The 22,561-nt window shown below is 38.7% G+C and overlaps 1 protein-coding gene across 1 annotated transcript in view; it reads left to right on the top strand.

Moving 5' to 3' along the window:
• The window catches only part of fbn2b (fibrillin 2b), a 102,117-nt gene that overhangs the window by 25,837 nt on the left and 53,719 nt on the right, over window positions 1–22,561 (top strand). The window contains exons 5-7 of the mRNA XM_041791265.1: window positions 246–341; window positions 3,024–3,119; window positions 18,438–18,635. Coding sequence (XP_041647199.1) covers window positions 246–341; window positions 3,024–3,119; window positions 18,438–18,635 — 390 coding nt within the window. The remainder of the gene's footprint in view (window positions 1–245; window positions 342–3,023; window positions 3,120–18,437; window positions 18,636–22,561) is intronic.

Raw genomic sequence — 22,561 nt, 5'->3', positions numbered from 1 at the left:
TGGGATGGGGGTAAACCCAAACTGTGTGACAAAAGTTTCTTAATGTGTTAAACTGGAATAATTGGATGTTTAAATGACAGATGCCAGGGGGAACAGTGTTAGAAGCAGTCTAACTAAAATACACCTTTTTATTTTCTTCACAGAGAAGTGACAGTGACAGTAAAATGAACATGATCATTTATTACTTTTCTCACTTGTCTCTCCATTTTTCTTTGTGCTCTTCCCCCCCATGTCCCCACCTACAGTTCAGTCCTGCAATGTCAGGTGTATGAATGGAGGCACTTGCTCGGAGGACTCATGCTCCTGCCCTAAAGGCTACACAGGCAGCCACTGTGGACAGCGTGAGTACAAGCTGATGCAAAGTCAGCTCACTGGGATAAATGTATGTTTGTTTTAAGAAAAAAATGTGCAAACTGTCCAAGCTTTGATTGACTTAGTCATTTATCTATCTGACATTCAGGGTTGCAACAGTTCTGCATAATGTCAAATATACCCTAGTTTAAATGGTATTCCGTATATAAGATGGAGTTTATGCACTTCTATAATGATTTCTTACATTTCACACATATTTTGTTGGCTATTTTATGGATTAATAGTACTAAACAGTGGCTATTTTCAGCCGTCAGCATTTCCAGAAGCATTTAGGCCCAAGATGAGACACTGTAAAATCCACATCATCAAAAGAAAACCTACTTGATAAGACAAGTTCATCTTAATGGATAGATATTTGTATCTCTTATATGTATATTGAACAAAAAACTGACAAGATAACTGCATTTTGGGAAAATTTGGAGGTTAGAGGCTGCCATGTTTTTGTCCGCTGGGTAAGTGTGGCTTCAGCTACTCTCTGCCCGTACTATTTCTTTGCATTATTTACCTATCAAATTTTGTACTATGAACACTCACACTGTTAGTGAGATGAAAATCAAGAAGGCCTTTCTATTAGTGTAAATCAAAGTGAAGATAGTCATAAAGGCAGAAAGATGGCAAGTGGAGCAGATAATCTCGTTCTATATACACCTGCTGCATACCGAATGACAATAAAGTCTAAGTCTAAGTCTAAATGGCACTCTGTATTTATTTACTTATAGAAAAGGAAACATTCAGGTGATCACAGAGACAAAAGAGTGTGATGAGGATCAGATCAGGGGTGAAAAGTGGTTCTTAAAGCTGTATGGGCGTCAACGGCCAGGACTGCTCAACCTCTTACTCTCTCTCTGTAGGGACTAATACAGACACTTTAAGATGAGCTCCGCTTGTCATCTTTTTGCATCTATGACAACATTCACTTTGATTAACACTGAGAGTAATGTTTAAGCTTTCCCAGATGGATGTGTGAAACACATCCATTTGGCGTGTCAGGTTATAAAAACTAAGCTTTACAAAAAAACGAAGGCTAACTAAAACTGTATAGTGTGTTTACAAAACTAACTAAAATAAAAATAGAGACACTCCTTGGTTTTACTCTTTGACACTACCATACTGACTAGCACCTACACCCAAGTCTGGGGAATATAGAATTGATTGAATTGATTGGTTAACCCCTTAACGCCTGTTGTCGCAAATTTGATACATACTTTTGATACTTCTATCTAATCTATATGCTCAAAAAATTACTAAAAAAACTTATAAACACAATTTGATAAATGATAAAAATGCCCTCAAGTGGATTATCAGTTATAAGAAACAACTAATGAATGAAATTAGATACTAAAAATATATTTGTTTAATTTTATGGAAATTTGGATTTTTTAAAATTTCAGTAGAAAGTTAAATGAACATTTCAGTTCCAAAAAATTAGAATTATTCTGGCTGTTATTTATGTTTTCAGGCATTAAGGGGTTAAGACTTCACAAAGTGGTAGTTTTATGTCTGGAGTTGTATTCAAACATCAGCTTTAGATAATAAAATGAGAAGTGAAGAGTAGTCTGTTTGAATATGTTTTTAAAAATGTTTGATGTTCACTCAGCCCTGACCTCTATCAGAAAAAGACTAAAACTAACACTAAAACTAATAAAAACTAAACTAAAACGAAGCATTTTTGCAAAATAAAAAACTAAAACAAACTAAAAAAACAGCAACTTGGAAAGATCCGGGTCAGAAATTCCGACTTCCGAGGTAAATGCGTTTCATTGCATAAGCTCGGAAAACATGGCCGGGCGCAGTAAGCTGATGTTTGTTTTGATGTTTTTCAAGGATCAAAAATTACTGTTGGGGAAATATATTAGCTACTTGAGGGAGAGAGAGAAAGAGAAACGTCATATGCTGTAATCATGACTTGAACATACCAGCGAGGGGAATCCCACATGCATCATTGAACTTTTACGGGCATCAGTGCAGAGGCCTGTACTGTAGTAACACAAATGCTAAATTGGACGACACATAAAAGTAAAAGTTGAGGAGAAAGTGACTCTCATGACGCCATGATGCTACATCATTCCGACCGACTCGGGCTGCTTGGATCCTACCCGAATTCCCGAGTCGGAGTCCCGAGCTCAAGGGCCGTTCTACTGCACTTTTCCGATTCGGAGGTCGGATTTATCCAAGTCCCGAGTACAATCGAACGCAGCATAAGTGACAATCTAACTCATGTAGTTGTAATTTTACTTCATAACTGTGGACTGATACAGAGCTGATTCAACAGGCCACCAGACTTTTAAAGATGATTCCACCTGTTGCTGAAATTAGGCAAATAGTCACTCTGAGTCCAACTAGTACACAGTATGTTCAACCTTTTGGTTAGAATGTGCACTATATGGCTAATAAAAAAGGCATTTTGGTTTATAACAAATGCATAAGGGTAAGTGCATAACGCATGATTGTAATTGTGGAATTCTCTGGAATCAATGTTATTAATAGAAACCTTGACATATGTATGCTATAACAAGTTTTAGAGTTCTACTGAATCAAAAGTGAAGCTTTATGAAAGTATGTGTTTGTTTGCCTGTGAAAGAAAGAAAGGGAAAAAAGCAGGAGAGGCTTTTATTCCCTTGAGTCAATCTGCTCTTCTCTGTCTCCTGTAGCTGTGTGTGAGAATGGCTGCCAGAACGGCGGGCGCTGCATCGGACCCAACAGATGTGCCTGTGTCTATGGTTTCACTGGCCCGCAGTGCGAGAGAGGTGAGAGCTAGTATTCTCTTCTACGCTGATACATCAAGTGTTAGTATTTTCTACTGCCACTATATGATATAGAGGCCTGCTGGTACTAGTCCTTGCTTGGTATTTCATACTAAACACCACAAAGTCCTGAAAGGTTGCATTGCATCTTAGTTCAATCTGGTTCTTATTTTGATAGTTCTTGGCTATTTGCTTGTAGCGTGTATCACTGCTTGCATTCCTTGCACTATGATGTCAGCAATTTTATGGTTTTGTTTAATATTATCTAAACAGATGAACAATAATGACCATAATTATTTCACGAAGGCCCTGATTCACTAAGATTTCACTGCAGCTGCTAATTGCACAAAAAGAAATTGCACATCATTTGTTCTGGCTGTTTGTTCTGTTTTAAAGCCTGATTCACAAAGCAGATAATGGTAATGATATTGAGGTGCAGTGCAGTTCGCGTTTATTTTATGACTTGATCTTGTGCTAACAGCACAGTGGTGTCTGAATAAGATGATGGATGATGAGGGAAAAAAATAATTTTGAGTTCATTATATCATAAGAAATGCAGTATAAACAATTTTTCAGTTAAACAGATCCTCTTTGAATGGAGCATGCAAGAACAACTTGAAGAAAAAAAAAACAAAACGAAAAATCAAAAGCAACAACACTTGCATCCTGCATAATGGCTTCAGATTGTCTCCACAGATGTGGATGAAGTGTTGAGCAGCTGACATCCCCTGGCTGATCTACCCTCTGATTAAACTAATATTTATAGTGTGAAAGTAATACATACTGTACAGACTTCATTTACAGTTGATTAATTGTTAACTCACACAGAGGCAGGATTGTTTTACTGATCACTGGAAAGTTTGTGCATGCTATCTCCTATAAATACTGTGGTACAGTTACCACCAACCATCAGAAGGCATTACACATTTTCTCTTAAACTACACAAGGCTAGTATGACTGTTGGTTAATTACATGTTTTTCAGTAAACCTGGTATGTAAAGTTAGTGGCCAATTTTTCCACAAATGGTTGCACAATGGCTCATCTAAATGCATGCAAACCAGAACCCTACAGCGCAGAGATGCTGTTTGCTCTACAGCACAGTTAAAGGTGCATTTAATCTTTTATACATGTGCTAATTTTGTGAATCTGGCCCTCACCTTCTATAATGTTTAATTTTCTTTTCTGCATTTTGTAATGAATTAAAATAGCCTTCATCAAGCTTGCACTTCAACCTAGTCAGAATCTGATTGGCCAGGATGGAAGACAAGCAGTCAGTTTGGAGGGGTGGTAGGCTGTAGTGTGCCTTTTTATCAGTGCGCTCCCTCCCTCCCACACACATTCTCTATAATGTTAAGGAAGATATCAAAGCAGGGAGACTTTGATGTGGTGAGTGAGCTCTTCCTATCAGTCCAGACAAACTTTGCTAGATTGTTACTTCAGTGCTTGCTTAGCATTTAGGATCTGCTAACGTGGATGACTTCATACAGTCAGCTCAGACAGACTGTGGGTGTGCGGCTCCTGAGCTTTGAACAGAGACTTGAGGTATGTGTGAGGTGGGTGGGAAGTGATGGCAGGGTGTTGGAAGGAGGTGGTACAGTCTCGTGTCAGATGGAAAAAAAAAAGGATTGATGTTTGTGCTGAGTTTCTGATCACCTCAGTTCACCCTCTCAGAGAAGGAAAAAACTTTACCATTGCATATATTCTCTGTAGTGAACTCTCCTTTAAGTAACCCTCACCCTGCTGTTACCTACACTATGGTAAAAAGAGTAATTTCACCTGCCGTCATAGTCATCTCAGCCTTTTTCTATTCTGATTCACACCATTTTATGTATGTAAAAACTAGCCATAAATGCTCATTTTGCTTTCACTGAATATTATTGCCCCTACTCTTCTGAATCTTGCACACACCAGTTTATAGATATCACACTTTCATGACAAGCGATTTCTCTCATGCTCTAAAGAGGTGACATGTAAGCAGTCAACACATGAACCCTGATTCAGCACTAGACATGTCTACACAATTTCTATGCAAAACCAGGCAGAACATTTGCTGATTGAAGAGGAATATTCTTCTGACGTGCACAGTGGTGTAATGATGAGGGATGCACATGATTAGCTGGTTAAATGGTTACAATCAGATCCCTCTGTTGTCAGCACAAGAATTACAAGTCAGTTAAACAAATCATTAACATTTCTTATCAGCTCAGGACACATTCCAGGTCTATTTAAATTGCAATGTAGCTGCTCACCACTAGTAGCCACTATAGTTGTTTTAATGACTACTGCATGAGCCACAATGCTCATTAATCTGATATGAACAACCGTTAACTGCTACAAAACTGATACCAAGATCTGAACAATGTTGTTCAGAGACGATGTACAGCTCAGGGATGTGGACCTTAAACTGTGAAAAAGGATTGAAGACTTGCGGTGCTAGCGCTGCTAACATTAGCCACATTCTGCATACCATAGTGTCGACACATAAAAAACATAATAGTTTATAACCACCACACATCAACCGCATACATTAACATTTAGAGGGATGCTATACACATAAAGGGAAAATGAAAAACCAGACAGATATGAGATAGGAGTAACAGCAGGAAAAATCCCTTACAAGTTAAATGTTTTTGTAAAATGAAATTCACAGTCTGAAAAAAATGGGGAAGCTTGGCTTCACTTGGCTTCACATGGCTTCTGGGAGGAAATGTAACTGCATTTTTTTTTAAGATATGAATAACCCTAACTACTCCCATAAGTCTTTTACATTAGGTTGGACATTAAAAACTCGTCCACTAGTGGCACAATCTTGCTTGCACCTCCATTTCACCTTCATTGCCATTGAGCTTACATCCAGTTCCCATCCTGTCTCTGCTCAGCTGTTCTTTCAAGTTGCCTGTCCCTGTGCGTGGTGGAGTTCACATCATATCTATGCTAGTTGTTTCAAATCAATGATGTGTTTCTTAGTTGTGTTTTGCTGTTCAGTCAGGACCACTTTGTCAAGAAACACACATTATTTGTTCTCATAAAGAGTTGTCTTTATTGAGAGTTATTTGCACATATTTATATTTGCCGGTGTGGCTGTTCTGGGATCCCCCTGACCTTCCGTGAGCCTACATGGAAAAGATCAAACAGGAACAACTTATGTTCTAGCCTTTCCTCTTCCTACAAGGAAAGTCTGAAGCAGAGAGAAAAACAGTTAAAACCCAGAGCAGAGGAGGCATCAATGACACTGATTTGGTCAGAAGCAGAATAAAGGAGGAGCTGGGGTGGAGGAGGGTTGTCAAATGTGGCTTGCAGATGGAGCAGCAAAATGCAGCTGGGCTAGAGCAGTTAAAATAAGGCAGTATGAGTCTGACACGATATGTTTGTTAATTTTTAGGCCTGAACTATCAGCTACACCGATCCATGATTTTATTTGGTATTGGAACACTTGGTCAGTACAGTAAGCTTCCAGAAAATGTGCAAAAATATATATAAAATGAACACTTAAGCATCATGCATAAATATTCCTTTATTCTTATACAAAATCTAGGGATCTCTTTTTCATTCAAATTACAATATTGTGATGGTTGAGTTCATAACATGGTGCTTTAGAAGCATCTGGAAATCAATACTACACCACCCAACATCCTACAGGACTAAAAGAATAGACCCTTTTGTGACGTGATTGTGGACACTTCCTGATGAGGATGCAGCAAGGTAGGGAGTTGAGACAGGGAAAGATAGAGAAAGAGGGAGGAGGGAATGGAGGGGAGTAGGGGAGTAGGGGAAAAGAAAGGTGGTCCAGGATGCAAATAAAAATGGTCTACCCAGCTGTGTACACAAAGCCTGGTAGAGTGGGGTACAAATACTCCTTGTTGGAGAAATGGGAAAACTCATATAAATCTTTGTGTCTGTTACCATAAATCAGTTAAAATTGCAACACAGATAATCCTGGCAAATGAATCGGAAAACTAGGAACCGTTGGAATTCGTTGGAATCTATCAGTGATTACATGGTTATTCTATCTAGAAGGTGACAAAGGATCTTTAATATCCACCCTAAAGTTGGCCAGAAAACAGCCTGCCAGAACAGTTCACACACTGTCAGTAAGAAAAATCATTTTGAAATTGCAGATATTTTACTCTTGATAAATGACCAGTTTATTTCTTTAATATTGGGTTTGGCTTAAAAAGAATGGAGCGCCTCTACTGTGACCTTTGCTGTTCTCACGGCTCTGCTGCATATTGTGGTCTGACTGATAGAGTTTGAGTCCATGAGTCAGTAGATTTACTGTGTGACTCAGCGAGAAGACTTTGGGTGAATGGTAGATATGAAAGTGGTGAAAGTAAACCAGTATAAATTGGTTGGAGTCATGGGAATCCTCGACATGTTTGTGGTTTTTGTGCACGTGCAGTTGTTTATGTACAGTGTTTAGTGCGTGTGCCTGAGGTTGCTGACTTTTGGGAGCATGAGATAGATTTAGAGTTAGTCATTTCCCCTTTAATCTAAAAAGATTCCTAGCATCCTTACCATGAGTACTCAATGAAAACGCACCAGCAATATGTGTGTTGTCCTTGTCTTTATCTATGATAAGGCATGGATGCTTACAGGAATGAAGGTTGCTTTAAGTCATTCTGACATGAAGATGGTTTAAATAGCTGGAATGTGTTTGATGGATTGTAGTGATCTGTAGCATAGTCTGTTGCTTACGGTGCTTTTACACCTCGATCCTTTTCTGGAAACTGGGACGCGAAACATAACCAGGACGTCCCTTCATGTTCTTCTTCTGTCACAGGTTATGGTAAGGGATAGTCTGCCAAAAGTTCAAAGTCAAAAACCTGACCTGCTCACTGTGATTACAAAACGTTACAAAATACAGTTGAGTAAACAGTCTCCCTAGAGGGAAAAACCTTGTCCTCCACAGAAACACTCTTACGCATCAATGCAGCAGAGGCTAAAGCTAACCAAACCATATTAGCTACTTAAATAATGTAGCTTCCTTGGTAAATCTAAAGCCAACAAAGCTACATAAGATATGTAAGTGACGTAGCTTTATTTCTAAAGTGATCAAAGCTAAGTAAGCTGTGTGGGCAACATAACTAATGTAGCTAAAGCAGAAGAAGCTATGTTAGACTGTGTTACGTTTTTTAAACCTAGACCGGTCTTAAGAGTAGTTTTACCAACAAGCTCTCCAAAAGCTCACATCCTACATGGGTTTATGTAGTAATGTTAACTATGTAGCTAGCAAGCTATGTTGGCTTTAGGTAAAGCCAACATAGCTATGGTGAACCACTGTTCACATTGAAAAATCTGTCCAAAATATCGAAGAGGCATTTGACTCCACCATTATGTTGGTAGGTTAACATGATTCATGTAAGATGAAGCCATCCCACAATGTGAAGTGTTACCAGCATGCACTGATTGTTTGTATCTACACAGTGGGAAAAGGAGGCTATGGGATACTGACAAAAAGACAGCTTTGCTTTTGTTTGTTTTCAGTATTGCAGTGTGAACACAATACAGCTCAAGGGGAAAATGCATCATTTTATGATCTGAATCAGAGGCACAGCAAACAAGCTACAGGTGTTAAAGCACCCTTAGAGAATTAAATCTAAAAGATTTTTTTATCTTTTTTGATCCACTTTGCATTAGTGTTTATCCATGTTTTTAGCTTTTTTCATCTGCATGTAAGGAGTGGTACTGATGTTTTTTTCTTGTAGCTTTGGCTCATTTTGCTGTCTCTCTCTGTCAACACCAGCACTGCTTAAGTCCAGTTTATCTTAGTGGACTCAAAAAGCCAAAAAGCCAAAGTCCAGCCTGTAGCCCAGTCCAGAGGAAATAAAGCACTAATCACAGAGAGGCAATCCCCCCCCCCCCAACTCCAACAGATGGTGACGTCAAGGATATTTTGGAGAGCGGGGCTAGTGGGTTGCTGTGCTTTTCTGCTCTATTGACTCTGGATAAGAGTGAACTCACCAGGGCTGAACAGGAAGGCAGTGTTGGTGGATCACTGCATGGGTCATTTTGTGGAAAAACTTCCAATGATAATTTAGTTCAGGCGAACAAGTTCCAGGCCATGTTAAATATGATTTAAAGTAAGTCTATAAACAGCATTGTAAGTGTCTGCATGCTGTTCAGACAGTATGCAGGTGTTGTCTGCAATTTTTGATAATTGATAACAAAAAGTACCCAATATCAGGGGCCTAGGACTTACATTTTTGTCACTATAATTTCAAAACAGCTATTGACACCATTTGATTTGATTAACCCTCTGGTATCAGTCGAAAGCACTACCCTCATAAGCCATTCATGGGTAAAAAGTTCCACTATGAAAAACATGAATTAAAAAAAATGTATATAAAATATTTTCTCTCCATATTTTAAATAAATTTTTTCACCAACTTCAGCCATGTCCAAAATCTCTAAATATGTGACATTATGGGGATTTTAACCCTTTAAATGCCAGTTTGACTACAAGAAGTAGTATTTTTTTGTTTATTAATAAAAAACAAAAAATGGAGAATTTTTTATTTTCCAAAAATAAATTTCAGGTGGTTAGGGGAATTTTTCAGATCTCAGTTTTTATAAAATGTCGATTTACAGAGTAACAAGACATTTTTGTCCACGAATGGCTTATAAAGTTTTAAACCGACTTCTACAAATAAAACTAATCAAAATCAATTTTGTCACTAATCTTTGTCACATCCAAGACTATAATTTAAACAAATACCCCAGCCCCTCCCCCATCACCCCTTATATAGAAAATAACTCTTTTTTTGTGTGTGTGATTTTCATATAAAACAGTGACACCATGTATTCAAATTGGCATTTAAAAGGTTAAAAACTTGAAAGTTATTGCATACGTGATAGTTTTGGACAGGACTGAAGTTGACTGAAAGACTTAAGCTGAAAAAAAATGAAAATATTGGTCTTAAATGTTTTTATAGCAGTTTTTGTAAAAGTGGACATTTTTGTCCATAAGAGGCTGATTAGGAAGTAAAGTTTTGAATCAGACACTACACAAAAAACAGTAATATATCAAGTGACACATTTACAACAATGCTTGAAAAATTTCCCCCAACCATCTGTCATTTACTTTTTTAAAGAAAAAAAACCTAATTTTCTTTCTTTCTTTTTTTTTTCATTAAAAACAACCATTATGTCTTGAGGTCACACTAGCATTTAAAGGTTCAAAATACCTAAAATATTTAAACAAAGTAGTTTTGGACATGACTGAAGTTGGTGAAAAAAATAAATTAAAAAATGGGGACAAATATTTTTGTATGATTTTGTATTCACGTTTGTCCACCATGGACATTTGAATTATTAAACTTGTACAGAGTAAAGTATAGGCACTATACAAAAATGAATTTGGCACAGGCAAAATTATCGCAAAATAAAAGTCTAAAACACTTTTAGACAAAGTTAAAAGTTTTTCTTTCCTGCTTTACACTGCTAAAACTCCAGGCTTAAATGTCTGGAAATGTTAGAAAAACTAAAATAATGGTTCCTGTGATTATTCAGACGTTGTTTGTGATCCAAGTGAAGTCACCTTTTAAGGATTAATTGTACATCAGTCATGCCACTTCTACAAACTTTTTTAGGATCTGCTTTTCATAAAGACTCCAAATCCTGGTGATCCATCACAAAAAAAAACAGAGTTGGGAAAATTATTCACCAGTGCAGTGGCCAAATTTAGAGGCTCCGGATTGCTCAAATCAATATTTGAGTAGCCTCATGGGACAGCGATGATAGCCGCCTTTGATCTGGCCTGATGAAAAATGGGCTGAATTACTCTCGCTGCAGCTCAGAAAGCACTACAAAGACTTCCCCCTGGCTGAAGAAGTAAAATGTCCCCTGAGTGGTAGCTGTTGATGGAGTCTGGAGCCCACTTGCCGGCCTGTGTCTGTGCCTGGTGGTGTCTGCATTCAATAGAGTCTGCATCATTGTTGTCTGCTGGACAAAACTGTGGTGGGGAGTTTAAAAGAATGGACAAAAATAGCTCTAGATGTAAAGGGGGGGAGTTTGCAGTACAATGGGTGAAGTATAGAAACAATGCCAGGGGAGGAGGAGATATGAAGCCATAGCTTCATTGCGATTAGATAAGCAACATTATTGTGTTAAGATTTAGAGAAAATTAAGCATTTTAAATTGATTTCACATAGAGAGGAGTTTGCTGTAAGCTTGTATACTCAGATTTAGGACCTTGTTAGAATGCAGAGGGCTTATCTCTCCCACTGCCACTCTCCCACAGTTGTTATCCCCTCTAAATCTTTGTGTATGTGCTGTGTTAAACATTCAGTCACGTTTGGGTGACTGCTTTCTGTGTGGAAAAACTGAAAGGAGCAGACTCTACGAGGAGCGATAAGACGTAAAGGAAAAGGGTGATTTCAAGCCTGCTGATAATGGCTGATAAGACTAACAGAGACTCCTATGGTTGATGGTCTGCTATAATCAAGTTAACCTTCAAAGAAACACACTCACATTCACACAAACAAACTGGCCCACACATTTGAATCATTTATTTATATCCACATCAGCAGAAAGACAAACAGCACAGGCAATCAGAAATTCCATGAAATTTGCCAGACATGTGCTCACACAAACTAAACATGGATGCACATGCATGGAGGATAATTAGAAAACGTCTCAATAGGTGAGTAACAGCATGACGTTTAGGCTTAGAGCAACTCTTCCAGCTGTATAAAGTCTAGAGCGGAGATCCGGGCTAAAAGCACAGCATGTTTATATTTCTTCTCTTTATTCGTTTGACTCAGTGACCTCTTGTCGTAGAAAAGTTGTATAAATAGTGTTATCATCTTCTCCATGTGATCAGCTCATATTTCAAGTGTCTTATCTCCCCAGTCCTCCTCTCCTGGGCTTTTCTTATAAATACTTTAACAGTTATTAATGAATCCAAAATGAGATTTTTCCTCTTCTCTCCCTCCCTGTCTACACTTCCAGAGCTCAGGTCAAGGTCTTCCTTGATCCCACAGCCAGACAGGGTTGATGGGAAAATGTTTTCCTAGAAGACTCTGAGCTTCAGACAGGATTAAATATTTTCTCACTTCGGCCTTTACAATAATTTATCTTCCTTAAAGCCAGCTTTAATCAGAGAGAAGCAAAATAGGGTTTAGCGATCAGTGGGAACCTATTCTAGAAATGCTCATGTTCCTGCAATAAAAATACTATAAACTTTAAAAATGACATGACTCCATTAAGTGAACCACAGAGTTGACTGACAAGGTTTTATTTCTGGAGAAAAGGGCTGTATTTATTGTGAAGTTTGTTGGTTAGTTGAGCACAGAGGATATGAATGAAACCAGAGACGTTTGGACGAGAGACAAAGTGCAATAAAGACTAAAGGGGATGGATAGAAACCGGCAAATCTGGTGAATGTTTTTAATCTATTGAGCAATTTAAGCTCTAATTAGACTAAATTACTTCCGAATGTTGTCAGCAGGACTGAGTCAGGATGCTCTCTTGTCCTGACCTGCCCGCTCTCGTGCTTGCACGTGTCCACTGAATCTACATGCACATACACACAAAGCTCAAACATTCAAACATAAAACAAACTAAACCGTAAGCATAGAGCACTCACAATGACTGGGACTCTGACACAGAAATTTCTATAACCTTTTTTTTTTTTGCGTCAGTCTTTTGTTTGGCATGACGCCACCAGCTGAACAGATGCTGTATTTCCTTCAGGCATGTGTGTTTACTCAGACAAGTATGTGCTTTAACAGAGAAGAAGAGAAGCAGTGTCTGATAAAGCACATGTATGCATATATGTTTAATTCAGTCCACATGCATTCGCCGCTTAACTTGGCAGCTTTATTCAGCTGTCGAGTACAGCCTGATGATGAGAGTGTGGGAAAGTCCAGTCTCCTCTAGGAGATGGATTTTTTTCTTCGAATTCTAGACTGAAAAGTTGGAAGTGCCATACATTTTTTTCCTTCCTTTATTTTCTCTCTAATTTTTTCTCTTTTTCTGTCCATTTGTCAAACTGTCTGGACAAATACTACGCATCAGGGAGCCACAGTGTTTTCTCTGTTCCTGCATTACCTTTAGAGCTGACCAGCAAGGTTGTCAACATTTTCAACACTTTCACGCGTGTTGTAAAAACAATATGTCCTCTGTTATTTCAATGAGCTACATTTTTTAAAAGTACCAAATCTTAAAAACAACTCAAGTCTTCAGTTCAGTCACTTTGTTAAGAAACACACATGATTTGCAGCAATAGATATTACTTTATGGGCCGTTATTTGCAGTTATTGCTGTTATTCATATTTGGCTGTTCTGGGATCCCCCTGCTCTTTACTTATGCCAATAAGGAAAGCCTGAGGCAGGGAGAGATGCAGCAAACCCCAGAGCAGAGCAGGCATCAATGACAACATTATAAATATATATATATATATAGGAGGAGCTGGGGAGGAGGAGGATTGCAAGAGCAGCTTGCAGAGAGAGTGGCAGTTTGAAAAAGGTAGCATGAGAGAAATTAGTCAATGAGCAAATCAGCTGGCCATCAGCTGATGAAGGTTTGAGTGAGATCAGCTGATCTCAATTATGGCAACGCTTGACTCTGTTGCCTGCCTAAACTAACGCTGTATGCCCAGTTTATGGTTCTACCAAAAGCTGCTGCCACCTAGAGTATAGTCTAGTGGGGCTTTTCAAATCACAATTAGTAGCTTGGATCTACTTGGTTTGAATCGGCATGGTAGCCCATGGCGACAGGGGATTTGCTTTTCCACTAAAACCAAACTCCTGGTTTGAGGATGTAATGCAGCATTTTGAGACGACAAAGTTTAGTAGCTTGGTTGAACATTTTCATAAATTTGGGTCACAATTTCTTAAATGGAGGAGGTGTTGGGTCCTGATTCTAAACCAGTTGAGAACCACTTGTCTACATTACAAAAAACAAAAGTTTTTTTTTTTTTTTTAATTTAGACAACATGAAGGAGTTTATTTGCAATTTGTGGTAAATAAAACAAGAAATTCTCCAATATTTGATGTCTAGGGCTTCAAATTCTGTTTCTCTGGTATATAAACATGTATCAATTTTTTAAATTTTTTCCTCATATTGTATCCAAGTTTGAAATTCAAGTATCATTACAACCACATTCAACAGAGCACCAAATGTCTTTTAAAAACAATCATCTCCAACAAACAGACTGTTTACTTGTAATCACTCTGCCCTGGTAAAAGCTGAGGCTGGAGGCATTATATTTTTGTGTTGACTGTATGCCCATCCATCTGTCTATCAGAGCAAATTTCTTTAGAAGTTGCACAAATGTCCACTATAGGACTCAGCCATGGTCTGATTAGATTATGGTGGTTAAAGCTCAAAGGTCAAGGTCATAAAACACTATCCCTTGCTTGTGAATATGATAGCTTAAGACCACTTGGAGGGATTGTCCTTAAACATTGTACAAACATGCACTACGGCTTAAGGATGAGCTGAATAGATTTTAGAGGCCATAGGTCAGAGGTCATAGCCATTGGGATTACATCTTAGAAATCAAAGGTATCTTGGCTTAAGGTTGAACTGATTTGATTTTGGAGGCCAGAGGTCAAAGGTCAAGGCCACCAGGTCTCATGTTCATCTAGAGTATCCACAAATCACACCACTTCAGCCCTTCCTCTTGAACCATCCTGTACTTTCACCCTCTGAAACGTTACAATGTTACGTTGTGGTTGTCACGTGAAGGCAGCTGGGTCAAGAAATACTCAGAGACCATCTACATGGTCGTTGGTTTTGATCTTTTATGGGATTTTCTTAGGTGTGCATTGTATTAAAGCTCAGAACATGAGGAAGCACATGTGCAGTGTAGATCTTTGCTGCGCCATGCCAACCAGGCCATGTGAAGATGAAGATCAAATGGCAGCTGATATGCAGGAGAGAGCAGAAGGCAGACAGACAGGAAGACCTAAAGTGGGCAAAGAGAAATGAAGACAGATGGATGAGAGGGGAACTGGCGTGAGCACCAGCCTGCACTTTAAATGCTTGGATTGACCTACTTTACTTTCCTCTCTTTTTCCTTTTTTTTTCTTCTACTCTGTGCCCCATTCTCTGTGATCCCCTTTCATCTACACGAGGAACCAATAAGAGAAGAAAGAGAAACTCCCACCAAACAGCACCATCGCTGACTTCTAGCTTTCCATCCCTTTCTGTCCTTCAGGGCTGAGCAGTCCGCTCTCCTTTCTCCTCACCTCACTGTCACAGCCTTGGCTAGCCAACCATGCAGTTTGTCTTTCATCTCCACTGCATCAATCTAACAATCAACATTTTTAATGAAGGCTGTATTAAGTTTGGCGCCACTGCAGAAGACTTAATAAGGGTTTCTCCCACAAGGGAAGCCATCATTAGGCTGCATGTGATTGAAAAGACCAGCTCTGTATTGCTGAGATAGTTTCTGCGTGAGGTCATCGTGCATGTTTTGTAAAGTGCATTTAACGAGATTATGCCACACTTTTGCTGGCAAGTGGTGCTGCAGTGAGAAGGGAAGGTGATCACTGAAGACATTTTGTTCTCAGATGTGTGTGTTTGCAATCAGCTCAAAAGAGAAGATGTGCAATTTCAATTCCTGTCTAACTTCAGTGAGATGTCCATGACACTTTGTTGTCTGTTAGATTGTTAAAATTTTGGATACTTTTCATGCTATGTTTTTTTTTTAAACGCTGCAATCTTCTATTCCTTAATGATTGATGAAAAGCATTGAAAGTGTTATCTTAAACCTTGGAACCCCAAGCCAGTTTTTGCTATTTTTGGTTCACCTGTATTTTTCATGCAAAAATACATGTAGAATCTGAACCCTCTTAAGCACAATCGAGTTACAGACATCTATCTTGTCAGGACAACCTGGACTGTCAGGGTACGTTTGCTGCAAAAGTTAAATGTACCAGGAAGACGGAAGGGGTGAGGTTTAGCACCCAGATCAACAATGAAGAAGCCTCTTCACATCTAGTTCCTACAGACCTTCTCTATCAACAACTTTCTAACATACCAATGAAACTACCACTGTCATTTATGTTCAGTTCACATTTTACACGTGGAATTCTAGTGTGTAACGTGCATGAATGCCATTTTAGATATTTTTTCATTATTTGGGCCATAGAGCACTGTTTTTACTTTTCTTTCCAAACTGTCATTTAACAGTGGTGTCTCTTGTTGACTGGCCTTGATTGGTCGATTGAATAAACTTAATACATAGACACATCATCATGGATTTAGCAGTGTGGATTTGTAGTATCAACGTTCTGAATAAACACAGTGCTTTGCGTCTGAATTAAAAATATTCTAGAAGGGATATAAATGCCAGGAGCTGTCTGTAGTGGGCAAAATAGTAAACTTCCAATCACAATTTATGCTGAATTCCATCTATCTCCAAAGTCAGATGTTGGAGCTGGGAATGACGCCATACCTGAAGGGAGTGCATCTCATTTACGATGAGCTTGTAACTGGGGGTACTGAAGTTGCTCCGACCTTGCAGTCCAGAATTATGGGGTCAAGGCGCATTTTTGCCGACGTCAACTCAGAATTTCGAAGTCTGACAATCAAATGGTCATCATAACTCCAGGGAAATACGTCTTATGGTTCTTGAGATAATGTAAACAATACTCGTGTGACCTCTTGGGATCACATGCAAGTGTTCCAGTGGGGTTTGGAGGTCAACCAGAAAACTGCCAAAACAGAAAGAGAGCAGCCTGTTAAAGGAGTAGCCTGTTCAAGGAGTATGAATTTTACAGAATAGTTTTTTTTAAAGAAAACAAGGAATTACCCAACACTGGGTGCATAGGACTTCTGTTTTCATTACTTTGGTATCAAATCAGGTCTCTGTCATTTGATAATTAGTCGGACAGTTAGCGTCAATGCATTAATTGGACCATAATTAGTGCATTCATTTAATTGTTTTTTAATCACATGCTTTATTGTCCCTTGTAGTACACCTTGGCTAAGCTACTGCAGCATCTCTCTGCAGCCACAGTGATGTAAAATAATTCAAGCATTTAACTTTAGAAAAGTCAGACAGTTCAGTGGATGAGTCAAAAGTCATCTGGACTTTGTGCCAAACACTTAGTTTTTTACTGTTCCCTTATTTTCTTTTCAATCCATAACAAGTTAATTTTCTGTGTTTAAGTTCATGTCATAATCTTTGATCTATACCATTAGTTCTAATTTCTTTCAAAATAAAAGTAGGTCTGTATCCAAACAGGAGGTTAGTAAGTAAGTAAGTAAGTAAGGGTTTTTTTTTGTATAGCACTTTTCACAGACAGCAGTCACAAAGTGCTTTACACAAATGAAAATACAGAGAATAGGTTAGTTAGATTGTGTTTAAGACAGGAAAAAAAAAAAAATCAAAATGAAACGAAATAGTGTTACATGCAAAGTATTGTGGAATTTCGCAGTGTTAATCAGTGTTTTAATTTTATTTTAGTCAGTTTTGTAAGTGCACTATACAGTTTTAGTTAGTTTGTGTTTTTTTTTTTGGTAAAGCTAAGTTTTTATTTCATTTCAGTTAACTAAAATGATTTTTGAATTTTAGTTTTAGTTATTTTGTTAATTTTAGTTAACTAAAAAAAACCTTGATCCATACTGACAACCCTAGTTCTTGGCATCAGTGTTTTTAGTGAAATCTAAATGAATGAATGTAAACATCATGAGGTGATTATTACTGACCACTACTATGTCATTAGCTGATTGTACCACCATATAAGTGGAAACAGAGACCACCACTGTTCAACCCACCATCACCTCCTTGTTAGAGTACGGGAATGTGCTATCAGTACGTCAATCCACTGGGTTAACTTATTATTACAGGGACTCAATACATAGCAGTCATTCCATTCCCATTGCAAAGTTCCTGCTGAAAGGAAAAATGTGTTTATTTTTTCCACTTTACTCTAAGCAGTCTTCTCAGAAAAAGACTGAAATCACGCGTACTAACATGATCTCTAATGCTGCTACCAGCTTTCACATTGTTCCCCTCAAGTCCTGGACAAACCTGCTACTTGTAAATGCTTTTATCTGATAGCCAAATGCTGATTCAGAAGTTTTATTTAGAAATAAGAACATGCTCCAGGGCCAAGTGAGTCATCTATTTTAATCATTCTCAAATAATGTGCTGGCTTTTTCCCACATCTATTCCTTTTTTTGTAGTTTGAGTGAATTCAGATTCCCAAGAAGACTGACTCAGGTATTACAATCATTTAATCTGGTTTCATTTAGTGCTGAACCAGATGTGTTTGAGGAAGAAATCATGGTTTTATCTGTAATCAAACAAATGATAGACCCAGTCACTAACTGACAAAGGATTCTCTCCTCCTCTCCTCCACAGACTACAGGACCGGACCATGTTTTACCCAGGTGAACAACCAGATGTGCCAGGGCCAGCTGAGTGGAATCGTATGCACCAAAACCCTCTGCTGTGCTACCATTGGTCGAGCATGGGGCCACCCTTGTGAGCAATGCCCCGCTCAGCCACACCCCTGCAGGCGAGGCTTCATCCCCAACATCCGCACAGGAGCCTGCCAAGGTCAGTTTGGATCACACACAAGACTTCCTTTTTTTTAACTTTTAACTTTAAAAGTAGCTAAACCCACACAAATACACACTCAAACCAGCAAGCAGCAACATATGATAAACACCCTTGCCATTACTTTATCCGTCATCATCTCAGCTGCTACTCCTGCTTACAACACCCTCGAGCTAGTCAAGTTAAAACACAGATGGTGTTTACATGTACACAGTAAGGTTACAAGCTTCTATACTCCTGTAAAGGTTTTATTCAGGAGAAACTGTTTACATGCAAAAAGAAGTCTGCAAAACAAAAGGTTCAGGTGTCTGCAGGTCCCAGCTGCCACATGAATCCTTGTAAACTCAAATATGAGCTCATCTAATCGGTGCAGATGTGATGCTTACAACCACCCTGTTAAAAGTACAATGCATTGAATTTTCACACTGAAATGTCTATAATAATATTAAACAACTAAACTTGAATTATATAAATATTTTAGGTGAGTATTTATATTACCTCACATATTTCCAACCGTTTTCAAAGCTAGGGAATCACTAATTTTGATAGTTGTAACTGTCTGCAATGCTCAAGCCGCTATGGCAGATTTTAAAATGTTAACCATTGCCATGAATACACCAGAGGCTGCTACAAAAAGGAATCTGAAACTGCTACTAGAAGCTTCTGCTCTGTTGCTGTACCAAGCCATGTTTTGTGCTGCTAATTTTTGATGGACCATGATTATCTTGTGCCATAGGCTGAGCGCTCTGTGTCAAAGCCTCCCCCTATTAACCAAACCAAAAAAAACCCAGAGTGGACATTTACAAGCCAAGATTGGAAGTGCCTCCAAGCACCATTAAACTCTGCCTCCTCTGGTTTGGACTGAGGACTGTATTCTATAAAAAACGCACTACATTCGGTGTATTTACTAAACAGTAAAACTGCATTTCACATGCATAGCTTCTTGCACTGCATGGCAGCACCTGCATCTGATCAGACTTCAACAATTTAGTGGCACTTACAGATATTGTTTCCTCCTGTCTAGATCTTTACTTGTGTTGAACTTACTCTCAGATGTATGTCACTTTGAACAAAGCATCTGGTGAATGACATTATAAGATTGTAATGAGGGAGAAAAGTGATTAAAAGTAGTCCTCCTGGTTCATGCTGCCAGCAATCCCAGAAATGCTTCACAAATGTCTTGTTTTATTGAATAGAGTCATCAGATCAAAACAAGAATCAAGCAGCGTGTCACCTTTTGTTGCTGTTGCTTTAGCTGAATCCCCTGGCAGAATTTACGTACTGTGCCTTTAACATATTTCACTGGAAAATACCAGCATACTTTTATGCCCATTCACCTATAAAAATACCACTTAAAGTTATAATATTTGACACTAAATAATTTATATACTAGATATCAGTCATGTCATAAATAAGTATCTAACTGATGATTATAAAAAAAAAAAACAAGTGTGTCATGTATATTAAAAAGGTAAACATGAGAGGACCAAAAATCTTTAATGAAACAAAGTGCACTCAGTTTGATCACTGAGAGAAGGGTGGAGGAGGGAGTGAGACATCTACTGAACATCAACTCTAAAAGCTGCATATTAAACATTTATATCTTTTTGTAATCACTTGGCCCAGGTTAAATGGGTCCAAATAAGTGGGAATTAGATGTTATGAAAGAGGAATTAAGGGCAATACAAACCGTGGATGACCTTTCTCACCAGCATTTCTGATGTTGTTGTCCCAAAACCCCTTCAGAGCAGACCAGACTCTCTCTGCATGCCTCTCTAATAACCTGTGGCCCCTCCCAGACTAAGCAATAAGACTACATCAACATCTGACACAAGCAGAGGTTGTGTCTCTTGTTAAATGAGCCCAGCCAGGATCTCTGTTGCAACAGTCCTGCTCCTCTCACATGGACACACCCAGCAGCCTGGGCACACTGGGATGTTGATAAGGAGACAAAGCTGTTCCAAAAAGAGACTGTGTTACACTTTACAGCACAAAAACCATAAAGTTAAAGTGTTTACTCTTGAAAATTAGAGTCAATAGCAAATTAAAGAGCTTGCACTGTAAAAGTAACATGGGTTAGCTTCTACTTATTTTACTTTTAAGTGGGTAGCCCAGAGAAAACCTTGATCAGTGTGAGCAATGGTATCAGGCACAGAGTTTGTGCCTGATACATGCTCTGTCAAAAATGCTACCACAAAGTGAATTGATAGCAAAGGTTATCATTATTAACTGCTTATACATTTAGATTTATTTACTACTTACTCTGTGTACATTTTAAGAAAAAAAAATTGTTGGCCTATTGAAAGACAAATACCCCCAATCAAATAATGTTCTCTGTACAAAACACTTGAAAAACACCAGCTACATTTGCTATGTAGGGAAAAGGCATGCATGCTTTGGTGCTCTGGATTGAAATCTTTATGATAGATTTTAGATTATGCATATCTTGATGGATGAAACTCCCTATCAAACAGTGCTTGGTAGTAATCAGTGTATAGCACTGTCTAAATAACAAAGGCATGATTTTAGTGGTAGTGTCTTTTAAAGTTAAACTATTTCTGTGTTATGTTGGGATAAGGTCAGTTGTGTGCACATAGGTTTCTTGCACCAAACACGTGCAGAAGAGACACAGCAGGAGTGCTTCTGGTATCCCTCTAAACACAGGTGCTCATGGGGGAAAATTTAAGGCAAAAATTTGGGGTATAGATAATCCAGGTCCAGGAACTCAAGATGGCTTGAAAAAAACAGAAGGCCTGTAATTCAATCAGCTTGAACTAGAATGGCTGTCTGAGGCGGCAGACCCACACCTAAGCAGCGCCACCGAGGAACTCACGCTCCCATTGATTACTATGGTGTTCAAAATTCGAAGTGCGAGAAAAACAGAACGGGTGCACGGATCATCACAAAATCGAATCGGTTCTTTCCTGTCACTATCCCAATATTCCCTGAAAGTTTGGTGACGATCCGACTTTCCGTTCTCGAGTTATCTTGTACACATACAAACAAACAAACAAACAAAGAAATGAACAAAGATACGGAGCCCTTTACACAACCCCCTGCCGATTTCATCAGTGTGGGTAAATATTAACAATAACACAATGTAGTGTATACTGGTTTGTACCATCTTCTTGTGCAGACTTGGGTGGAGGGTCATAATTTTGTTTGCGTGCCACAATCAAATGTTGCTGTACAGCGAAGTAATGGTTTAGGACAAATGGGGCTTTTCCATTACATTGAGCAGATTGGCTCTTCTTGGTTTGACAGTGCAGTGGGCAGGGGATTTGATTTCCACCACAACCAACCTACCCATTTGAGGGCCCGTCTAGATCTGGTGACGCAGTATTTTGAGTCAATGGCTGCATTTGAATATTAAGCATTGTTTTGTTCCGTGAAAAGAAGACGCACCCTTTGTTTATACTTCAAAGTTTCTTATTCGTCTTCTTTTAGGAATCTGGCAGGTATTCCAAAGTTTGGTCCTGCTACTTTGTGCTCAAACACGCCTGTGATGATCCCTGATTGATGACAAACCGCTGTGATGTCACCGTGGCGCACTTGGAGGCAGGGCGGGCACACTTGGGCCCTGCTCCAGAGCAGGATTCTGGGCGCGGCTCGATGCGGCTCAGTGAAGCCCAGCAAAGCCAAACTGGTGACAGAAAAGTAAATAAGCACGGCTTAGTTTGGATTGGCACAGCCAAAAGTCATAATGAAGACCCCAAGAGACAAAAAACTGAAATTAAATCCATTGGCCTTTAGTTTAGGCCTGCTGAGATAAGAGTGCAATTGAGTGTTAGGCCATGTTAAAAAAAAAGAAAATCAAAGATCTGGGATTAAAGCTTGAAACTCACAAGACTGAAGGTGCAACTTTTCAAGAATAAACTTTTAACTTTAGACTGTGTTTAGATTTATATATATCAGGAAAACAGCAG

Source organism: Cheilinus undulatus, linkage group 7 (genome assembly GCF_018320785.1).
Source record: "Cheilinus undulatus linkage group 7, ASM1832078v1, whole genome shotgun sequence".
NCBI classification, from domain to species: Eukaryota; Metazoa; Chordata; class Actinopteri; order Labriformes; family Labridae; genus Cheilinus; species Cheilinus undulatus.
Note: the sequence above shows the minus strand (reverse complement) of the source record. Positions and strands in the feature narration are given on the sequence as shown.